The following is a 15,049-nucleotide window of genomic DNA, read 5'->3' as shown; positions in this document are numbered from 1 at the left end:
TATGAAAGAATTTGAGGTACTCCACACTACACGCTCATTTCATTATGCAGTAAGCATCACAGATTGACTTGTATAACGGCTTCGCATCAGACACCTAGCATTATTTAAGTAGTATCTATTAAACAAAGCGTGAGCCCGCGCTCTTACGTCATCAAACTGAGCCCTTAATGTCTCTTCAAACAGCCGTCAGCGAGCGGCTCAGGTTTAGTGCTGAAGAACGGCAACTTTTCCCTTTCCCCGACGACGCAAAGCCGTTAAAGTCTTTTACAGCTCTTCTCAACTTGACAAGTTGAACAAATTTGCCAAAACGTTGCCTCCCGCTTCGCGACAAAGCGCGAGACGAGCGTGCAACTAGCATTGCTATACGCAAAATAAGCTAGGTTTTTGAGCGGCGCATTTTGGATGAGCATCCTCAGTTCCCATTGGCAACAAAATGGACCACAGCGGTACGTTACTCAATTATGCGGGTAGTTATTGGTGTCATTTATTACGTTTGTCGTTTAAGGCTGCTTTGAAGCTGGGAAAAAAAACCTGGTCGGCAACTCCACACGTTTCGGAGGATGCGCGTCATTTTGGCTCAACCACCTGCGATATTTTAAAATGAAAGTACATACTGTGATATACATACACTGTAGATAATGCGTTGTCTATTGCATTGCGTTACGCAAAAAAATGAGTGAGTCAAAATGCCTCCCGTCAACCTTTTTTTGTATTGCTTTAAAAACTGTCCCTTGTTCGATCAAAAAATTGACCATTAAGCCACATAAGGAGGACGTCTACTTGTGTAACTTTCAGTCACTCTTCCAATCTCTGGAATTCTGTTTCACTACTGAGTAACTACTTTTTTTAAATGACAAAAACGTTTTTAAGTACTCGTGAACATTTCAAATGGTGAAAACAGCAATTTTAATGTGGCCAAATCACATCTTGATCCATTGCTGACTCAAACAAGTACAAGAAAAATTGTAAACCAATGGACAAATGCATTAAAAAAAGTTTCAACATAAAGTACATGTGAATTGTAGAGGTTTTGAGCACAATAGTCAGCCAATGCTCTTTAATATAGTTGATGTCGGTTCCAAAATGTGAAAGGCCAAATTTGCAATGGTTGCGTTCCTCCTTCCCTAAGTAACTGATTGTCGTACTGCAGGCACGAACAACTCCAGCTCAGACGATGACGTTCCCCTCTCAAAAATGGCAACGAAGCAAGAGAAAAAGGAGAAGCAGTCCACCGAGGATGCCCACAGCTCCAACGCTGAGGACAAGAGCGGTAAGGCCGTCGGGTTCCTCGCTTATTTGCAGTCTGACGGGCTTTTACCCTCCGGCCAGACGACGAGCCTCTGATTAAGCAAAAGAGCAGGAAGGAGAGCCGGTCCCCGTTTCGTGGCAAAAAATCCAAAAACGCCGGTGAGTAAGTCAGCCAGCGCGTTTATCCATTTCTCTCCGCTTTTAACATTGAATTGCCTGCCCGTGGCCCTAAAAGAGGAGGACAGCTCTGACAATGGTCCTTTGGTGAAAGCCAAAACGCCGAGCAAAGCCGGCAAGAAATTCAAAACGCCACCCAGGAAGCCCGCTCAGTCCAAGAAGAAGAAAGGCAATTAAGGCGTCCGTCCGTCTATTGCACTCTTCCTCGCTGCCTTTTAAAGCCACATTCCTCGTACAGATAGTCCAAATGAGGAAGCCAGCTCGGACGATGAGCCCCTGAGCGCCGTGGCCCAAAAAGTGAAGGCTCCGCCGAGGGGAAGTCCTCCAAGAAGCAACGAGACCACCTCCAAGAGGAACGCGGCCAAGAAAAGAGGCAAGTTTCGCCGTGGGTGGATCACCCACCGACCGTTCTGACCGTGTAAAACTCACATTGCTCAAGTACTCTTTCAAAAGCACTAAAAGATAGCTTCATCGTCTTGAGCTCTTGAAATGGAAGTCATTTATTACTATTATTGGAATCCCTACGTGGGCCAGATCCCACAAGTACTATGACAAGATGCACAGTTCCATTTCTTTTCATTCCAGTACTTGATGGGCACAAATGAACACGTGCAGGGTTTCCTGACCATCCAGTGCTTTTAATCTTGCCCACCTTTGATGTCCAGTCAAATTCACCCCGTCTTCCAACGAGAGCTCGGACGAGGACACGCCGGTGACCCTGGCCAGGAAGAAGTCCATCGGCACTCGGCAGAAAACGCCGGCCAAGAACAGCAGAGCGAAGCGCGCCGTCCGAGCGGACCGCGGTAAGGCTGGCGCGTCGCCTCGTACCTTTACCCGAGCGCACTCCTCCTTGGGGAATTTAAAACGTCCTTAGACGAGGGCTCCGACAACAACGGCAATAACGACGATGACGACGACGACGACGACGTCCCTCTGGTGAACCTGGTCGCCAAGCAGAAGCCGTCGCAGGAAAAGAAAAAGCCGGCCAAAAAGAGCGCCTCGTCCCAAGGCAGCGCTTCAAAAAAGAGGCGAGGTAAAAAAAAAAATGTTTACAGTTCATATGGAAGCTGATTGATGTGATTTCAATGGAGCTATAAAAAGCGGAAAAAATGCTCAGTAATTGTTTGACTTTTTGTTGATTGAAGCCTTTCATTTAAACAACTGACCGGTGTTTCCATTCGAATCAAAGCGGCATTCTTCCATCCTCTTCAAGCAGGTCAATCGGAAGAGAGCTCGGATGACGAGCCTCTTTTCGATCTGGTGAAAAAATCCCAAGCGGAGAAAAAGTCCAAGCTGAAGAAACAGGCCTCGGCTCCCAAAAAGAGGGCGGCCACTCTCAGAGCCGTCAAGAAGAAGTCTGTGCCAGGTAAACACGCCTATTACTACTCTGTACGCTACACACTACTCTTGACTACTTTATTCAGGGGGAGGGGGCACAACATGTGCTGGGGTTTGAGCTTTAAAAAAAATCTGTCATTTCGACATAAGTCTTGTTTAAAAAAAAAAATCATCACATAATCACAAAATGCTTTTTTTGTCTCTCTCTATATATGCTTTTTAAAAATCATTTCATCCCATAATCCCGCAATGCATTTTTTTTGTCTCTTTGTGTTCTAATTTGATGTTTATTTAAAAAAAAAAAAATTTCAACCCATAATCCTGCAATGCATATTTTGTCTCTGTGTGTTTTTTTTTTATTTATTTTTTAAGATAAACACTGGGCCTATTTTATGGGCCCGGGCCCGGCTAATGTGTGCCGGTCGTTCACAGTGTTCCCAGTCAAGCTGTCGTCTGTCTTTCCCCCAGGAGTCAGCTCAGACGACGAGCCCTTAATGGAAGCTGTGAAACACCCTCAGGTGACCAAAACGCTCCGCATCAAGCTGGAGAGGTGTGAAATTAAGGAAGCCACCGCCACGGCAAGCCAAGCGGGTAAACGGGTGCGCGCTAAATCGCCAACGGTACCGCCGGACGGTCAACGTTGACCGGTCTCGTCTCTCCCCCGCCACCACCGCAGAATGGCGGCTGACCGAGGAGCCCAAAGAGAAATTGGAAGAGAGTTCGGAGTGATCGTCGCCGTCGCCGTCGCCGCCGCAAAGGAGCCGTGTTCAAACCCCTTTGTTGAAAGGATGTCTCAAGGCGAGATGCCTCCCAAACAGTGTTTCATGTTTAGAAAGAAAGAAAGAAAGAAAGAACAAAACAAAAAAACAAGTTTTATACCCGAGTCGATTTTGTCGCCTCCCTTTTCGTTCCCGTTTGGGACCAAACGCCTTTTAGTTTGGCTCCAAATGTCAGTTTTGCTCTTATGTGCACATAAGCATGTTTCGTAAGTGTCATTCGACTCATTACGCCATGTGCGCCAACATTCTTTTTTTTTCCATGGGTGGGTTTTGTTGTTTACAAGATGTAAATGTTGGAAATTGCACACCACTGTTAGCGGAAGAGTTTTTCATGAATTCAATGTATGTTCAGCATGTTTGAGTGAAAAATTAAATCATTAATCCAGTTTTCCTTTTTCTTCCACTGGCCATAACTTTATTGAGCATCTTATTTCAAACATTTTGATTATACTCATGCTGATATATGGTTGAAATGAATCGGGCCCCTGTCGTTTTCAAGGGCAGGCATTGTAAATTAAATATATATTCATTTGACATTTCTTGGAGTTATTAAAAAAAATACAACTGCCCGTCACGACGTCAAACGAAAGCGTCGCGCATGCGTAAAAGCGTTTCCGGCTTGTTTCCATCTGCCAGTCAGTCACAATATCCCTCATTTGACCTATGCTTATTATTATTAATGATAAAGGGAATTATGATAGATTGAATAACTACACAATACTTTTCACGTAGTGACGTGTGCGTCTGTCATTCTGTGTTGACTCTGGTTGGCAAGTCTCCTGCTAGCTGGCTAACTGTCTTAGCATGTTGCCTTCTCAGAAAGCTCGGTAAATCTTTTTTTAAAAACATATTTCACCTCGCCATGACCAATTTGCGATGTCGGACGTCGGAAACTTTACAGGTGGCCCAAGAGGAAGAGAACGAACCCCGACAAAGCGTAGGTAAGGTATTAAGGCTAACACAGCTAGCCCATGGTTGTTTACTGGTGACATCCTTAGCTCACAAGTTTCTCCTCCCGAACTACTAGATAACGAAATGGTGGAGAAAGAGCTCGAAGAAACACACGTGAAAGGTGGCGAGGATAAAGAAGATTGCAAGCAGACAGAGGACGAGTCAAGCAAGCATTCGACTGTCACTTCAACCAAACCGTCTGCGCGTAAGTTTGTTTAGAACACTTGCCAGATTCTCTCCAAAACAACGAAGTGCTAAATGGTGTCACCAAAATACCGAAATTGGGGGAAAATGCACCATTTAAACAGTAATAAGTAATAGCTACTATATCAACCCAAAACATAATTTAGTTACTCTTGTTTTTGCGGGATTTTCTGCTGAAATGTTTGATCATGATTAGCCGTAAATGTCGTTCTAATTTTATGACTCCCAAATAGGAGTGCTAAATGGGCCCATTTAGTGTCCTACACTTTTAGAATGGAAACTCTTGTTTTTCCCGCAGTCGGTACTTTTCAGCGTGTACTGAAGATCTCATTGGGATGTTTGGCGGCGGTGGCGTGCGGCACGCTGTACGCCGCCTACTTGTTGGCGTTCCACGAGAGGAGGTTCTGGTTCTCCACGAGACAGGTGGCTCGCAACTTCTCCGCACACGTCAAGGTACATTTCTCTTGAGATCTTTTGTCTGTCCTAGGAACTGGAGCGTGAGCTGACTTTCCAAGATGGCAGCGGCCTTTATTATTACTACTACAAACACATGGTGGCGGCCACGTCGTTTGATCGAGGTGCGTCCCTTTCCACGTGGATGTCAAAATGGAGTCTGGACAAGTCTTTGTGTGTGTGCGTGTACGCAATAGCCTTCTACGAGCTGGCGACAGACGACAGGACTCTGGCGGGACAAACCATCAACGCCGTGGAGCGGCTGTCCTTGTATCCCGAGCTCATCACCAGCTATATTTACAGAGTTTCCGGCAGCCAGGTCAGATCAAATCTTTGGCCTCCGCCGACGGTCGGAGACCTCGAAGCGTGGCGTGGCGTGGCGTGACGAGAGTATTTGAAAGTGGTTGCGCTTGAACGTGGCCGCAGGACGTGGTGGAGCCCATCTACTTCTACGTGGGCTCGCTGCTGGCGCTGCAGGCGCTCTACGCCGCCGCGCTCTTCGCTTGCAGCTGGCTGATGAGCGGCACCTGGGCGGCCGGCGTGCTGGCCGTGGCCTGGTACGTCGTCAGCAGGTCAGTCCGAGACGGGCGCCGTGGCTCTCGGCCCGAGTCCGCTCCGCTCCGAGCCCGGTCGGTCCCGTCCGGTCCGAGTCCGTCCCTCCTCGCCTCCCAGACCGGACGCCACCAAAGTGGAGCAGGCGCTTCCTCTGCGGGAGAACTGGGCTCTGCCTTACTACGCCTGTCAGGTGGCCGCTCTCACGGGCTTCCTGTCCAGTAACCTTGGCCTGGCAGCTGAAGTGAGTTCTTTTTTTCCCCACACCTTATTTTTTGGGGGGGAATGCGTAAAGCGCCGTGTGAACCGTGACACCGTTCCTTCAGATGATGTGCTATCTGACCATGAGCGCCACCACCTTCACCTTCCTGTTGGTATGGGAGCACAGCCACTACGTGCTCTTCGTCCAAGCCTTCTGCCTCTTCCTCTTGGACTCCTTGGACCTGGTTCCGTCTCGCAAGGTAACCAACCGGAGGCCATCTTCCGGATTTTGGCCCTTTGCAAAAGGCGGCTTTGCCCGCAGATATCCGACGTCCACAAGGTCTACGTGAGCTCCCTGGTGCCGGCCTTCTTCTTTCGTTTCAACAACGCCGCCCTGCTGGGCTCGCCGCTCCTCAGCCTCCTGATTGGTTCCGGCCTGGCCAAGTACCTGCAGGTAGGCTACCGGTAGAGAATCGGCCATCGGAAAAGAGTCAGTCGCCCAGCTCGCTCCGTCTTCTCTGCAGCAAAAGATGAAGAAAGGCCCTCTGATCGCCAGAGTCATCAAACTCTTGCTGCATTTCCACCTGGTCTTCACCACGGCCATCACCTTCAACTATTTCATCAAGGTGCTGCTCAGATGTTGTCAAAATGCATCCTTACCCTCATACTTTGATTGTGATTTGAAAAGACGAAACGGAAACATTTTGGGGTCTCCCCCGCACCCCCCCTTGCAGAAACTTGTGCCTGTGGGTGATGGTGAATTTATACTGAAGTTTCTGGAGGTGAAGTTTGGGCTCAACGTGACAACGTAAGTCACACAATTCTCATGAAAGATGACACGTTGGCTCCAAGAAAAGTTGAAGCTGCGGTAACGCTCCACATGTCAATTGGTCCCAAGTATTTCTACTCATTTTGGACATCTGTTTTTGTCTATGTTGGGCACGCGCCAGCGACTTTGTGAGCAACTTCCTGGTGTGCCAAGAGAGTCTCCGTTGTCCCACTCAGGATTTGTACGTGCGCCTCACCCAGGCGTCCGTGCTGCCGTTCTACCTGCTGGTGCTGGCCGTCTGCGCGCTGTCCACGCTGCAGGCCGTCTACGCCAAACTCGGGTCCGTCAGTCCGTCTCTGCTCCTTCCCCCTCGTCGGCTCTCACATCTCCTTCTTCCCTCCTCAGCGGTCAGCCGGACGAGCGGCAGCCCCGAGACGGCCAGGTGGGCCGGCGTCCCGAGGTGGTCTATCACGTCTTTCACACGCTGATCTTCGGCGGCCTGACGCTGATGTTCCACGGGTGCGCGGCTTCGCCGGGCGGGCGGGCGCCGGCTCCGTTGGCGCCGCCGCTAACGCTTTCGGCTTCTTCTCTTTGCCGCGCAGGATGAAGTATTTGTGGACGCCGTACGTGTGCGCCTTCGCCGCGTTCGGCGTGTGTTCGCCGGACCTCTGGATGACCGTCTTTAGGTGGCTCCGGGTCAAGTCCATCCACCCCGTTGTGCTGGTGAGGGAGCGGCTGGGCTCAAATACAGTTGAACCGATGGGGATGTTGTTTTATTGCTTGATTTGTCGCTTCCTCGCAGTCGCTAATCCTGAGCACGGCCGTGCCGACGATCATCGGCTTCAGCCTGTGGCGGGAGGTGAGAGCATTCGCCAGAAACGCTGACGGAACGGTGAAATTTGACCCCGGGCCGGCTCGTCCGTCCTAGTACTGCCCCCGCGTCATCGTCGAGCTGGCCGAGCTTCAGGAATTCTACGACCCCGACGCGGCCGAGATGATCGCGTGGATACGGTGAGTTTTTTTTTTTTTTAGTTATATTTTTTTCCGCACCGCCCGATTGACGGCGGCAGATGTGGCGCCGACAGGACCGGTCTCCCGGCGTCCGCGGCGGCCGTGTTCGCGGCCAGCCCTCAGCTCCTGGGCGCCGTCAAGTCGGGCTCCGGCGCCGCCGTCACCAGCTTGCCGCTGCATTCCGACGTCGACATGCTGAGGAGGAGCGAAGACGTGAGTTGGGAAAAGGGAGAAAATGCATTCCGGTTTGCTGGAGAGCCATGACAAATTGTTTGAATATCAATGACCGGACAACTATGGCAGTCTTACCAGGTGTACTCCATGCGCTCGGCGGAGGAGGTGTACAAAATCCTGACCTCCCGCAAGGCCAACTACGTGATCGTGGAGGAGTCCTTGTGCAACGAGCTGACGCCGGAGCGCGGCTGCCGCATCAAGGACCTCCTGGACGTAGCCAATGGGCACGTGAGTTTCCCGCCGCCTCCCCAACTTTGATGGCGGCGATGAAAGCAGCCAGCCAGCCACTAGCCCGCCCATCGTCTCTTTGCCGTAGGTGGTCCGAGACCACGGCGAGACGTACGCTTTCTCCAAACATGGGCGCTTCTGCCAAGAGATCAAGAGCAACCGTTCGCCCTACGCCAACTACTTTACACGCGTCTTCTGGAACCGCTCCTACCACATCTACAGAGTCAACTCCGTCATTTCTTTCCAGTACTAGCGGGAGGAAGTTGAAAATGGCTTTAACGTAGAAGTGAAACATTTAAATCTCCTCCAACTATTTTTTTGTTACCCGCTCTTTGACTGGCCATTTCACAAAAGTATTATGTTTTATATATGCACTTGAAACAAAATCAAACCATGTAAGGCCAGTCAAAGAGCAAATTCATATTGGGGGTCAGTCACCCTGTAGTCTCAGTACTATCATTTATAAAATGTGCATTTACTGTTTGCTCAAGCTCGCTGTCATCTAGGAATAACAATGATGTTTTCTCATCGTTTGTGGCTTAGGAGGGTGGCAAAACGAATAAATGATGATGATGATGACGGCAGCTTCTTTGGCCAAAGGGAAGCTGAACAGCTGATTGGACAAGACTCATATTGTTGCATTAGCAGTGCCTCTAATGTTTTGGCCTCTTGCTAATATTTTGCCTTTGCAGCTCTTGTCCTGATGCCTTAAGTGGTGGGAGTGTTAACTTTAAATGAATTGTTTTGTTTGCTTGTTTCTTTTTTCCCTTGTCCTTGTTTATATTTGTGTCCAAATAAAAGGACATTTTTCTATGATGTTCCATGACTGGGTTATTCTTACACCCTGTGGGGTAAATGACTTGAATTAGTGAGTTCTTTTTATAATTTCATTACGAAAATGCCACAAAATATTTCGCTTAACGCCGCAATTTATACATGTATAAATATGTACACAATGGGCCATTCCTTCCTTCCGAAGACAAACCGGAACCGGATGTCCCAGCGACACCATGGCGATGCGCAGAATCAATTACGTGAGAAACAGCAGCGCTATCTTGCTATCCCCGTATTTATGTCCGCTTTCAGGTCTTTTACACCTTCCATGTTTTTCTAGTTCATAATTTCCAAAAAGAGGTAAGATAGCTCCCTTTTAGGTCTGCACGCTGAACTTTTAAATTTGCTAGCTAGCGAGAAAATGAACTAAACGAAAGCTAACCTAACGCAGGAGCGCTCGATTTGCTACATCGTTAGCACCGTGGAGCCGCACACGTCAATGTTATTGTTATGACGGCGTGGATATCCCACCAGGTTGGGCTGCCGCTGATAGCTAAACTAACTGACATCCTTGATAATCCACACATGCTAAAAAGTTTACTGTTTGTCTTTAGGATTTTCTCCTGTCAAATTAAACTAGTAGCTCTCAAACTTAGATGGCCACAAACGATTCTGAGATGACCCATTTATTTTTGCCAATCGTGGCCCTGGGGAAAAATGCGACCATGAATATGACGTAATCACGCAACATCATCATGACCGTCCTTTAACTTTTTTTTTTTCTTTTTCGGAACGGTATTGAGCAGAGGAGGATGAGCGCGGAAGCGGCGGACCGGGTAGCCGCCGTGACCAGTGGCCGGCCCGGCACGCCGCTGCAGACATCCTGGTTTGAATTCCTCCTGGACGCATCCTTGCTGGAGAAACACCTGCAAAAGCCCAACCCCGGTGAGAGGCCCACCCGCGGCCGCCGTCTTTTTATCCCCATTCCCACGCGTCGACGATACCCGTGCGTGCGCCTCCTCAGACCCGACCGGCGCGCAACTCATCGTCCAGTTCCTGGAGCAGGCCTCCAAGCCGTCGTTGAACGAGCAGAATCAGGTGCAGCCTCCCGTGGACAACCGCAGGAACCGCGCTTTGAAGCTACTGGCGCTCAAGGTGGCGGCGTACGTCAAGTGGGATCTGGACGCTCTGGAGAAAGGGTGTGTTTTATCCGCGTGTCCACGAGCCCTTGTTTTCGCAACTGTGGGCTCCCTAGTCTTTGCCTTCGGATGACTAAAATGGTACAGGCGGTGATCAAATAGTGTTTTTTTTTTCTCTTTCACCAAATGGGATTCTTCATGTGGTTCGCCGGACCGTCCCAGATAAAGGTGTCTCGTTTCTGCTTTCCCCCGTCGTCTCGTTAGCCTGACCATCCCCGTGTTGAACATGCTGCTGAACGAACTGCTGTGCGTGAGCAAAGTGCCGGCGGGCGTCAAGCACGTGGATCTGGATCTTTCCACTCTGCCGCCCACCACCGCCATGGCCGTCCTCATCTACAACCGTTGGTGAGACGACGACGGCGGCGGCGGCGGGCGTTTTGGAAGGCCGGGAGACGTCCGCTGACTGACGTCTCCCTTGTTTCCCAGGGCCATCCGAACCATCGTGCTCAGCAGCTTTCCGGAGAAACAAACCAAACCGGGACCGCACCAGATGAACATGTACGTTGCCTCCCTCCCTCCCGCCCGCGACACGCAGACTCCAACGGGTTTGCGCTCTCCCGCAGGTTGAGCGTGGTGCAGCAGGAAAAGGAGATGACGGAGAACATCCTGGGCGTGGTCCGTGAGATTTTACGTTGGCTCTCTGTGGCTCTTTTGCTCCCCGATGCCTTTTTCACTCACCGTGAGTCGCTTGCCTCTGGCGCGTCCAGTTAAAGGAACAGGCCAGCGATTCCATTAGCGTCCTGGAGGCGGCGCTACACCTGAAGAAGGACTTTTACGTGCACACCACCAGGACCCTGGACCTGCTGGCCGCCGACAGCGGCGCCGCCAACGGCGAGACGGAATCCTCCACGGCGGGTCTCCGCGTGGGCGCCAACGAGCTCCACTGCCAGGTGGGGTCCGACTGATATCTTCATCCACATGACAAATGTCTTTTTTTGAACAAAGGTTCTTTATTTTGTACATCAACGGATCATTTAACTCTCCTCCGTGTCTTCCTTTTTTTAGGTTCACTACGACTTGGGGGCCATTTTCTTCCAGCAAGGCTGCACGGACCAGCCGGCCTTTGAGAAAGCACGAGACCACTTCAGGCAGACCAAGGAGCTCTCCAAGAAGGTGTGTACGCTTCGCTGATCTTTTTGGTTCCAAATTCCGAAATTCGCCAACCTTTTTTTTTTTTCAGCTGAATTCCGCAGCGCACGTCCACCTGGACGAAAGTCGCCTGGCCGGCTACTGGAACGCCTGCAAAGCTCTGACGGGAGATTGCGACTCGGGCGACTCTCAGACGACCCGCTACGACCAGATCAACAGCATGTTGGCGGCCCGCAACTACCAGGTGAGAGCTCCGCCATCGATTTTGGGGGCCGGACTTTCCGGAAGCTCTCCCGCCGCGATCCCAAGGTGTACGGCGCCGCAGGCCGTGGTGGACGCCTTCATCAAGGACAACGTCAGCCGCACTCTGCCCCAGCATTTCAGACGCTCCATTCTCCGGGAGCTCTTGTACAAGGCCCAGCGAGGGTGACCCGACCGCCCGCCGCCACCTCATCGGTGGACGTCCCGGTATTAACCCTACACCCCCCGTCCTCCGCGCAGGGAGATGTCGGACGCCGACGCGGACGAGGTGTGCCGGCAGCTGTGCGTGTGCAACGCCGTGCGCGACGCCCTGGAAGGGGAGGTGCTCGGCGTGCGCTTCCAGCAGCTGCTGGCCAAGCCCGGCAAGCGCCTGGTGGACTTTGTTTTGCAGGTGAGGGGCTCCAATTTGCCCAGGAGTCTGGGCTGCGTCAAGGATTGCCCCTAAAAAATGCGCGTTCGCAGGTGTGCACGCGCTCCCTGGAGACGGAGCGCTTGTCCGACTCGTCCAGGCGGAACGTGGCCACTTTCCTGCAGTGAGTCACTCGAGGGGGGGCGGGGCTCCCTCCGACGTGGACTTCTTGAAGCTCCCCCCGTTTCCTTTCCGCACGTCAGCACGCTGTGCGAAAGCCTGGACGAGCCGTCCCTGGTCTCCAGCGCGTCCTCCCACCCGCTCCTGGCTCGGATCCTGACGGAAGACGAGAGGACGGCGCTGGGCGAGCGCATGCGCCGGCGCTCGGCCACCGTCGACCTCGGCGCCAAACCGCTGCCTTCCTTCTACGACGTTCCCGGTGAGCGCCGAGACGAACGCCGGCCTTCGTCAGCCCCGCCCGGCTGACGCGCCGTCCTCCACCCGCAGCGTCGCCCGGCGTCGGCATCGGGCGACTGGAGCAGGAACTCATCCTCTGCCGGGAGCCGCGCAGGATCCGGCAGATCCTCAACGAGCTCCACGACATCGCCGACCGACCCTTTTGGAGGGTCAACGGCAAGGTAGACGCGGCGCCCGCCTGCGAGTCCGAGCGACCGCGGCCGGCTCACCCCAGCGTGCGTCCTTTTCTCCAGTGGGAGGTTCCTCCTGACTACATCAATGTGATCCTGGCCATCAAAGACAACCTGACCAAAGACCTGGTCTACATCTATATGGCAAAGGGCCTCCACTGCATCGCCATCAAGGTATGGCCTAATGGGCCCTGCACACTAGAAAATTGGCCTTAATGAATACAAAAAAAGAGAAATATTTTTGGGTGTCCACGCCCCTTTCAGGATTTCCTGCACGCGCGCCTGCTCTTTTCGGCCTGCCTGGAGCTGGTGACGGAGTTCTCGCCGCGCCTTCGCCAAGTGGCGCTCAACGAAATGCTGCTGCTGGAGGTGCGGGCCCACGAGACGGCGGCGGCCGACGGCGGCCGGGAGCGCCCGCCCGCCGACCTGGTCAGCAGAGTGCGCGGATACCTGGAGATGAGGATACGCGGTGGGTTTCCACATACATCCCAGGGGCGGGAGGGACGCTTGAGGACGCGCCACCGCCTTTTTTTCCCCCCTTCCCCGCGCAGACCTCCCTCTCCGGCAAGTCGTCGGCGAGGAGTGCGTGGCCTTCATGTTGAACTGGAGGGAGAACGACTACTTGACGCTGCAGGTGCCTTCCTCGGCGGTCGGGAGCAACCCCTACGTCAAGGTGACACCCCCTTGCTTCTTTTCTTTACTTTTTCCCCTCCCTCCGCCGTTTTGCCAATTTTGCCCTCCCTTTTTTCTCTCCCCCCCCCCCCCTCGTCATCGTCAGCTGGGCCAGCTGCTGGCGTCCACCTGCAAGGAGCTCCCGGGGCCCAAGGAGAGCCGGCGCGCCGCCAAGGAGCTGTGGGAGGCGGTGGTGCAGATTTGCAGCGTCTCCGTGCAGCACAAGAGGAGCAGCGACGGACGCGTGGGACTCATGAAGCACAGGGATTCGTCGGCGGGCATCCTGCCCCGGTAAGGTCGGCGCCGCCATCGTCGGGCTCGGCGAAAGGAATTGAGCCCGTCTCGCGTCCCCTCCGTCCTCCCAGGAGTAAATTGGTCACCTTCGTCAAGAAGATCCGGGTGAGTGGCGACGTCCTCCCCGCCTTTGACGCCGTGGCTTTTGCGCGGCTCACCCTAGGCGTGGCCTTCTCCAGGAGCCGCTGGTGCTGACGGCGCTGATCTCGCTCTTCGTCAGGCTGCACGGCATCGTGGGGGTACGTACTTTAAAGTGGACCGCGGGGGCGGGGCCCAATTTTCAGCCTAGGCTTTTGTCGTCCGCCGCAGGACGAGATCGTCAACGAGGTGGCCGCCGAGCATCTGGCCATCTGGCCCTCCTCCCTGCCCAAGTAATTCGATCGCCCGCCTCGGCCGTCCGCCCGTCCCCGTCTGAAACGCGGCCGCTCGCGTAGCATCCAGGCGGTGGACGTGGAGGCGGTGGCGGTGACCGCCAAGGAGCTGGTGACCTACGCCCTCACGCTCAACCCCAACAACCAATCGTGGCTGGTCACGCAGGCGGACATCTACTTTGGTAAGGGCGCGCCTTCCTTCCCACCGGCGCCGACCGACCGTGCCCGTATCTTGTGCCCGCAGCGACCAATCAGTACTCGGCCGCCCTCAACTCGTACCTGCAGGCCGGCGCCGCGTCCTCCGACTTCTTCAGCAAGGCCGTGCCGCCGGACGTCTACACGGAGCAGGTGCCGACCTCGGCGGGACGCCGGCGTCCGGGTTTGAGACGTCATTGTTGTCGTCCGTAGGTTCTGAAGAGGATGATCAAGTGCTGCTCCGTCATGAACTGCCACACGCAGGTGACTCGCGCGGTGCCGTCTTAAACCGAAGGGAACGGTGGACAATGAGCCCACGCCAGAACGTGCGCTTCGAGGGAGTGGATTTCATGGTGGCTTTTTTTGTAGGTGGCTGTGCTGTGCCAGTTCCTGAGGGAAGTGGACTACATGACGGCGTTCAAAGCGCTCCAAGAGCAGAACAGGTCGGCCGCGCTTTCCTCGCCGTCGTCTACCCGCGAGCGCCGCGACTGCCGCGACTGACCGTTTTTTGCTTGCTTTGGAAACAGTCACGACGCCATGGACTCCTTGTACGACTACATCTGGGACGTCACCATCTTGGAATACCTGACGCGTATCCGACGACTGGAATGCTCCGCGTCCACTCTTTCCGTGGCTTCGATGGTCAATGTGTTGGTCACTGATGTTTAGATAGAAATGGTCCTACGGAACCTTAACCGTGCTCAGACATCCATCACAAACGTGGCGAAATTGAAAAGAGACAAATAGCGGTAAGGGGGAAAAAAGTCTACACACCCCAGTCCAACATCTTTGCTTCATTTGTAACCATTTTTTTTTTTAAATGAAATCCCACTTTAATCTATTGTGTGGCATTTCAGATCAAGGCGATCGGTCAAGCGGAACTCAACACCAGCAACCCGCCGGAGGTTCTGCAGCTGGCGGCGCAAAAACGCAAGAAGAGGTTCCTGCAGGCCATGGCCAAGCTCTACTTCTGAGTCCCTTTTTTTATTCCCATGCCCATTGCATTTGTAAATAAATCCCTTTTGCACACATGCTAGTCCCGTCCCGTTTATG

General features: G+C 53.1%; 3 protein-coding genes across 7 annotated transcripts; all 3 read left to right on the top strand.

Moving 5' to 3' along the window:
* The first annotated feature begins 135 nt into the window (after positions 1–135).
* LOC144067434 (uncharacterized) lies at positions 136–3,928 on the top strand. 3 transcript variants are annotated; one of them, XM_077591223.1, is made up of 10 exons: positions 136–446; positions 1,151–1,270; positions 1,330–1,407; positions 1,484–1,594; positions 1,664–1,798; positions 2,091–2,228; positions 2,300–2,458; positions 2,642–2,791; positions 3,232–3,354; positions 3,440–3,928. In XM_077591223.1, the coding sequence occupies exons 1-10, from the start codon at positions 434–436 to the stop codon at positions 3,490–3,492; spliced, it is 1,080 nt and encodes a 359-aa protein (XP_077447349.1). In that variant the 5' UTR covers positions 136–433; the 3' UTR covers positions 3,493–3,928. The 3 variants fall into 3 exon arrangements, with proteins under 3 accessions (XP_077447349.1, XP_077447350.1, XP_077447348.1); XM_077591224.1 differs by having other exon boundaries at positions 2,639–2,791; positions 3,232–3,362; XM_077591222.1 differs by having other exon boundaries at positions 137–446; positions 2,639–2,791.
* Positions 3,929–4,136: 208 nt separating this feature from the next.
* Positions 4,137–8,958, top strand: LOC144067423 (putative C-mannosyltransferase DPY19L4). Its single transcript, XM_077591208.1, has 19 exons — positions 4,137–4,483; positions 4,570–4,698; positions 4,996–5,120; positions 5,185–5,275; positions 5,348–5,469; positions 5,577–5,722; positions 5,823–5,946; positions 6,029–6,163; positions 6,226–6,357; positions 6,428–6,529; positions 6,638–6,711; positions 6,854–7,012; positions 7,078–7,191; positions 7,275–7,395; positions 7,475–7,531; positions 7,601–7,683; positions 7,758–7,896; positions 7,987–8,145; positions 8,234–8,958. The coding sequence occupies exons 1-19, from the start codon at positions 4,405–4,407 to the stop codon at positions 8,396–8,398; spliced, it is 2,256 nt and encodes a 751-aa protein (XP_077447334.1). The 5' UTR covers positions 4,137–4,404; the 3' UTR covers positions 8,399–8,958.
* A 166-nt stretch (positions 8,959–9,124) lies between these two features.
* Positions 9,125–15,025, top strand: ints8 (integrator complex subunit 8). Of its 3 annotated transcripts, none has more exons than XM_077591191.1 (28): positions 9,125–9,179; positions 9,726–9,864; positions 9,944–10,118; positions 10,323–10,463; positions 10,545–10,616; positions 10,682–10,733; positions 10,826–11,008; positions 11,124–11,231; positions 11,299–11,451; positions 11,533–11,633; positions 11,709–11,859; positions 11,931–12,001; positions 12,081–12,256; positions 12,325–12,455; positions 12,528–12,638; positions 12,729–12,933; positions 13,016–13,137; positions 13,243–13,427; positions 13,502–13,535; positions 13,610–13,669; positions 13,740–13,801; positions 13,865–13,983; positions 14,046–14,149; positions 14,210–14,260; positions 14,366–14,439; positions 14,524–14,588; positions 14,702–14,745; positions 14,854–15,025. In XM_077591191.1, exons 1-28 carry the CDS (start codon positions 9,156–9,158, stop codon positions 14,968–14,970), a joined length of 3,030 nt encoding a protein of 1,009 aa, XP_077447317.1. In that variant the 5' UTR covers positions 9,125–9,155; the 3' UTR covers positions 14,971–15,025. The 3 variants fall into 3 exon arrangements, with proteins under 3 accessions (XP_077447317.1, XP_077447318.1, XP_077447319.1); XM_077591192.1 differs by having other exon boundaries at positions 9,139–9,279; XM_077591193.1 differs by lacking the exons at positions 9,125–9,179; positions 9,726–9,864 and having other exon boundaries at positions 9,969–10,118; positions 10,281–10,463.
* The last annotated feature ends 24 nt before the right edge of the window (positions 15,026–15,049 follow it).

This window comes from Stigmatopora argus, chromosome 21 (genome assembly GCF_051989625.1).
Source record: "Stigmatopora argus isolate UIUO_Sarg chromosome 21, RoL_Sarg_1.0, whole genome shotgun sequence".
NCBI classification, from domain to species: Eukaryota; Metazoa; Chordata; class Actinopteri; order Syngnathiformes; family Syngnathidae; genus Stigmatopora; species Stigmatopora argus.
Note: the sequence above shows the minus strand (reverse complement) of the source record. Positions and strands in the feature narration are given on the sequence as shown.

Excerpts from the sequence above, each read along its gene's own strand:
- LOC144067434 (XM_077591222.1), top strand. Across the intron at positions 1,595-1,663 it reads TCAGTCCAAGAAGAAGAAAG|ATAGTCCAAATGAGGAAGCC; the intron begins GCAATTAAGGCG and ends TTCCTCGTACAG. Across the intron at positions 2,459-2,638 it reads CGCTTCAAAAAAGAGGCGAG|CAGGTCAATCGGAAGAGAGC; the intron begins GTAAAAAAAAAA and ends ATCCTCTTCAAG.
- LOC144067423 (XM_077591208.1), top strand. The coding sequence starts at position 4,405 with ATGACCAATTTGCGATGTCGGACGTCGGAAACTTTACAGGTGGCCCAA. Across the intron at positions 5,947-6,028 it reads ACCTTGGCCTGGCAGCTGAA|ATGATGTGCTATCTGACCAT; the intron begins GTGAGTTCTTTT and ends CCGTTCCTTCAG. Across the intron at positions 8,146-8,233 it reads TGGACGTAGCCAATGGGCAC|GTGGTCCGAGACCACGGCGA; the intron begins GTGAGTTTCCCG and ends TCTTTGCCGTAG.
- ints8 (XM_077591191.1), top strand. The coding sequence starts at position 9,156 with ATGGCGATGCGCAGAATCAATTAC. Across the intron at positions 13,138-13,242 it reads GGAGCAACCCCTACGTCAAG|CTGGGCCAGCTGCTGGCGTC; the intron begins GTGACACCCCCT and ends CGTCATCGTCAG. Across the intron at positions 14,261-14,365 it reads TCATGAACTGCCACACGCAG|GTGGCTGTGCTGTGCCAGTT; the intron begins GTGACTCGCGCG and ends CTTTTTTTGTAG.